The sequence below is a fragment of the Corvus brachyrhynchos genome, unplaced genomic scaffold, assembly GCF_000691975.1.
Source record: "Corvus brachyrhynchos isolate BGI_N302 unplaced genomic scaffold, ASM69197v1 scaffold62, whole genome shotgun sequence".
NCBI classification, from domain to species: domain Eukaryota; kingdom Metazoa; phylum Chordata; class Aves; order Passeriformes; family Corvidae; genus Corvus; species Corvus brachyrhynchos.
Window position 1 is genome coordinate 2,559,212 of NW_008236629.1, and position 5,467 is coordinate 2,564,678.

A 5,467-nucleotide genomic window follows, 5' to 3' on the forward strand; every position below is an offset into this window, starting at 1 on the left:
TTCCCTACAAATTGTTGCACTTCAGTAATTTGAACCTCTTAATGTGAATGTTAGGTTGGTAAGTCCTGTGTGAATTTATTATTAAGTGGAAACTGAGCTGTTTTCCTTGGAAACCTCTATTTTCACTACTGTGTATCAAAGTATTTTTGTTACTAGTGTAGTTAAAATAATACTGAAAAGTATTCTGCGTTTTAAATGCTAAGTTTGTTTAAATCATGTCTTACTGATTGTAGTGCAGTAAAGACAACTTCTGCCTTTTTTCTGTATTGCGATAGCCCACAAAAATGCTGAGAATCATAAAAGCTGGAGTGGAGGAGGTTGCAAGAGTGACTTAAACCAAACTGCATCCTATGGTCTGCATTTTACTAAGCAGCACTCTCCTCTCTATGAAGGCACAGCATTTTTTGTTGATGGTGAAAGAGGGTAGTATTGTGGTGAAATGTATGACAGGTCAAAGAAACTAAATGGCTTGTAAAAGCTTTGACTTCTGCTCCAAAGGTTTCTATTGCATATAAGTCTTGTGTGAATTCAGCCAAGTTTAAGTTGCTGCAATTCCTTTAAGTTTCTTAGACACTTATTTTGGTTTTCAGCTGCTTCAACTGATAAAGATGCAGAGGGAGGTCTAGTAAGTATGTGATAGATCAAGTGTTTCATCTCAGTCTAATTGCTCACAGCCTAATTGTACCTGATACACAGCCCTCAATGCTTGTCTCACTGTAGACCACTGCTAGGATGTGTTCCTGTGATGCAACAAGTTGTGATTCATACAAGGTCAGATATTGATTAGCAAGTGCCTGATGCATTCAATAGCTGCATGTGTCTGCTGCAGTTGGCCTTTTCAATACTTGGAAACATTTCAGAGCCTGTGACCAGGATGCTTTGGAAGTGGGGGAAAAAACTTGGACTAGTGGCAAGCTTTCACTTCAGACTGTCTCCAAGTGGTACCTTGATCCAATTAATATCTTTTTTGCTGCTTCACATGTGTATTCCCCAACTGATGTCAGCTATGGTTTACCTCCATAGTGGTGTTTGAGCTCCCATTGCATTTTGATTACAAATTATTTGTTCATAAGACTACTCCTGTGATTGAATCTTCCTGGCCTTGGGCTCATGTCACAAGCTACAGACCAGGACCTGACAGTCTAAATTCTTGGTCCTAAGCAGTCCTGTAAGATGGGGATTTGGGGCTCAGACTGTGCCAGTTCCAAAGTATATCCCTAAAAAAGGGCTTATCCAGCTGAGACTGGCTGCTGGCACATGTTGCACCTTAAAGCTGGGCATACCCTGGCATCCTGTAGTCAAACACTATTTCAGAACCTTTCTGTTTGAGTCTGACAAAAACCTATTGCTAGTCTAGCATTTTGCAAGAGAAATATAAAACTGGATGAGGTAAATACAAGCTGGCTTTAGCTTCTCTAATTAGAAGCTACACTCCTACCAGCACTGCGAGGCAAAAATGAGCTCAGTCTTAGTTTTACAGTTAATGACACAACAAATGTTTGTCTTGATGAGGGTCTAGGAGTAACATCCAGACTGTTCTTACAATGTGTGTACAGCACTTTTTTTCTCCCTGGAGCTTCTCTTGCCCCTCACCAATGCACTTCCCACCCAGTGTGTGAGCTCTTGTCAAATGTTACTAATTAAACATTTTGAGTAATTAAATGCATTTTAATTATGTCAAAAATACTTGAAGACTGAAGAAACATAATTGAAAGATATGTTCAAAGTATCACCCTAACTCTGCTCTTATCTTTTTTAAGGTCTATAAGTGGCTCAAATATGTGAAACACCCCAGTTTTTTTGTTGGGTTGTGTCTCCCTTCACGCCCTGGCCAGCTTTGCAGCACTTCATCTATTTGTAGAAGCTGATGAAGAAAAATGACAAAAAAACTGGTCAAAATGCTGTAGCATAGGAATAGGCAAATATAACATCTCTTTAATTTGAATAAAATGGTTGTAGAATGATGCAGTTACAAATTGGTGCACAGACCACTTGTCTCTCCTGTAAGAGCTGTCACAGGCAGGTGTAAAGTCTGCGCTTGCAGTGCTCAGGCTGCTGTGAGAGCTTAATTGCTAAGGAGAGTTACCCTGATGCAGTCCTGAGCCTGGACAGTTTGGCACCAACACACTTTCCCTTCCAAAGAACCTATGATTCCTACTCTTCTAAGAAAAACCCACTTGAATAGCTGATGCTGGATTTTGAAAAAACATGTCAGCCATGCTCTGCTCTTTCAGTCATTTGGTTTCCTGTTTAAGAATTATCCTGTATAAATAAGATCAACTTCTTTAATGTGTTTATACCCTTAAACAGAAAGTGTTCTCACTGAGAACGATCTACAACTACATGTGTGATATGTGGGGTGGCTCTCCCTCACATCCCTGCTTATGCATGTTGGTCACATGGTGGTGTCACCTGTGGGTCCCTGACCCTGTGCAAGCAGAAAGTATGCTGGCTTATGCTTACAAAGGGACTGTACCTTAAACGACACAAGTCTCAGGGGCAGAACAGTAGCTCCTCATCCTCATTTTCCACATGTAAAAAAATATTCCTAAAGCTTGCCAGCTGTAGCACTAGCTGTTAAGCTAGACATGCTACTCTGCTTTGTGTTTGTGCTGTTCATGCTGAGGTCGTGCTGTACTCCCTGGCTATGCCTGTATAATGAATTGACAGTGTTAAAAATGAAGCAGCCTTCCTCAGTGGTTTCCCTCTTTGTCCCCTCACAAAAGCTATACAATGTACGTGGGTACTCTTGGGCTTCTTTCAACTGATTATAGCTTGTGAATCTGCCAGGAAAGTCAATCCAGCCAAAGCAAGCCCAGGGTAGTGCATTTACATGGAGCTGACATGCAATAGTTCTGAGAGCATCAGCCTTGATACAGTGATAGGCTTGGGGCCCCTGGTGCTGTTAAGTCAGCTCAGGTGCAGCAAGGCAATTTAATCCCCTGCTGTCTTAGGAGGGGTGCATATCTTCTGTACCTAGAGAGGAGCAAGCAGTAATCTGTAGCAGTGAGAACAGAAGGAAAAGATTCCTGCAGTTGTTGTGGAGGTAACTTGTGAGCCTTGCCCTGCAGTCCAGGGGGAGCAGAACAGCCAGCGAGGTGGAGAGCCAGGCTCTGAAACCATTTCAAGTCTAATTCTGTAAAGGCTGTAACTTTGCCAAATTATCAGTTCTCCTTTTATTTCTCTGACATCTGGTGACTTCAAGTATTTCCTTTTCTTCCTCCAGAAGAAAATAGTGGAAAATAGTGTGGTTTCCGAGCAGGGCACCATCCTGTGCAGGGGCTGGAAGTGCTGTTATGACAGTGTGGTTGAGGAGGATTTTGTCCTCATTGCCAGCAAAACCTGTTCAGAATTCTGCTTTTCAGCAGAATGCCCCACCTACTGTTCTGAGTGGAACTCCAGCAAATTGTAAGATAAGTGTTAATGTGTGAAATTATAATTGTATTTTCCCTAATATACTTATCTCTTTAGTTGAGTTCTTAGCTATTCCTAGAGCTTTCAGGCAAAACAATAGAGGAAACTTTGCCTTAAAGATGTAATAGAAAGTATGGGAATTGAGAGCTTGGGGGGAAAAAAAACTTCAATTCTTCATTTAATTTACTCTGCCACTTTCATCTGACAGAAGCTACTCTTTCATGATAGCAGCAAATGTTGCCTTGGAGCCAGTAGTGTGTTTGTCTTACCATGCAATTTTCTTTACTCAAATACTTTGAGATCTGCTCTGAAATTTGCCCCCCTCCCCATTCTGGTGTGTGTGCTGTAAAAGCAAGCTGTCAAATAGGTAAAAAATAGTTGTGAGTGAAGCACCCTGATTTGTTGGAGTAATGGTCCAACTTTTTATTACAGGTACAAGAACCAAAGTGTCAGATAATTGTTAAAGATCTCTCAAAAGGGTAAGTGTTCCATAAATTGGCAGTACTTGGAATGTGGCTTTTTTTCCTGTTGACTTTAGTCTACTCAAGGAACAGTAAAAAGAGGCTAAGGAATACTGCTTAGAGCTAGAAGGCTTTCAGTTTATTGTAAAATCAGGATTATTGCTGCATTTGAGAGAAGCTGTAATCCCTGTGGTGAACTGTTCTACTTTGGAGCATAACTTTTCTGCATGGGGAGTATAGTGCAGTCATGATTTCAAGAGTAAGAATGGTACAATTTTTTTTAAAAATGTTTTAAAACAAGTCTGCATTGCAGCAGTGTACTCTGCTTTACTGAGTGAGCTGTAGGTCAGAGCGGGAGATCTCTCTGTCAAATGTCCCCTCATGTGGAAGATCACATCAAACATCCATACGTGCACCTGTACTCAGCAAATTGTTGTGCTGGATGTTCAAGTGATGGGTTTTGCTCGTGGTGGTCTTGGTGTGGCAAACCTATGCCAACAGCATAGTGAAGTGGTTAAAACTTCCTCTTCAGTAGCCCTGCCAAGGGAATGTGCCAGCCAATGAAGCCTTCCTCAAAACCACCTTTGCTGGATGGTGTCTTGCCTTAGGAGACCACTTCTGAGACATGTGCACCAATACCTTTAGCTGCTTCCAAGACCTCTTAGTAGAAAACTTGTTTGTCCTGCTGCTTCTTAGGTGCCAAACCCTGCCTTGCTGCTGCTGTTTGGTCTGTGCAGGTATTGGCTGAAAATTAAGGGGAAAGCACGTATGTGAGCTATGGAAACCCATCCAAGCTAATGTGTGTCGTGTGTTTCTTCTTGCAGAACTGAGAGATACCTTTGATGTCTTCATAAAGGAAGTACCTCCACATCAGTGGAAGCGGCTTATGAAAACTTGTCTACAGAAAAATGATATTGATACAATTATTTCTAGATTTCCTGATAACAGAGAAGAACAATCCTATCAGATGCTTCTCATCTGGAAAAACACACTGGGAAAGAAACAATGTATTATTAATTTACTGGATGCGTTGAAGCATATAGATGCCAAGGCTTATTACAATGTACAAGAGACTTTAAAAAGTAATAACATAATAAGTTAAGTAGAAGCTGAAGATTAATATTTATGGGGTTTATGGGGTTTTGTAAAAATATTCCTGTTTACATACATGTGTCTTCAAATTTCCTTTAAATTAATGTATGGAGTTGACACCCTCCTCACTTCATGCAAAGAGCCAGAAGGGCTGTAATGCCTGGGTTGTTTACAGGTTCTCATGACCTTCCTCCCTTTCAGTTGTGGAGTACTAACCTCTGGTGCTATATGCCCACTTGGGAGCCAGGAGCCCGTGCATCCCTTAGTGTGGCAGTGCTATGCTGTCCTAACCTGGGTGGTGGGGACCAAGAGTCCACTGCTGTTTTTGAGAGTACTGTTATGCTTTGGTTTATGAAACGATTTTGTTTTGTATCCGACTGCTCAGCACCGTTATGTTTGGAGCACAGCAATAAAAGCGTGATTGAGACGGAAGCTGGCTCTGGGACTTTGTTCTGGCGGCGGCGGCGTCTCCGTCCTTGGAGCTGCGTAAGGGAAGGCGG

The 5,467-nt window shown here is 41.7% G+C and overlaps 1 protein-coding gene across 4 annotated transcripts in view; it reads left to right on the forward strand.

Moving 5' to 3' along the window:
- LOC103624955 (tumor necrosis factor receptor superfamily member 23) overlaps window positions 1-4,818 on the forward strand; it is an 11,327-nt gene extending 6,509 nt beyond the window's left edge. Inside the window, exons 7-9 of one of the 4 annotated variants that reach the window (XM_017726610.1) lie at window positions 591-625; window positions 3,847-3,893; window positions 4,700-4,818. In XM_017726610.1, coding sequence (XP_017582099.1) covers window positions 591-625; window positions 3,847-3,893; window positions 4,700-4,718 — 101 coding nt within the window. In that variant the 3' untranslated portion in view covers window positions 4,719-4,818. Of the gene's footprint in view, window positions 1-590; window positions 626-3,846; window positions 3,894-4,699 lie in introns of those variants that run through there. The other 3 variants (XR_001859485.1, XR_001859486.1, XM_017726611.1) reach the window with 3 other exon arrangements.
- The last annotated feature ends 649 nt before the right edge of the window (window positions 4,819-5,467 follow it).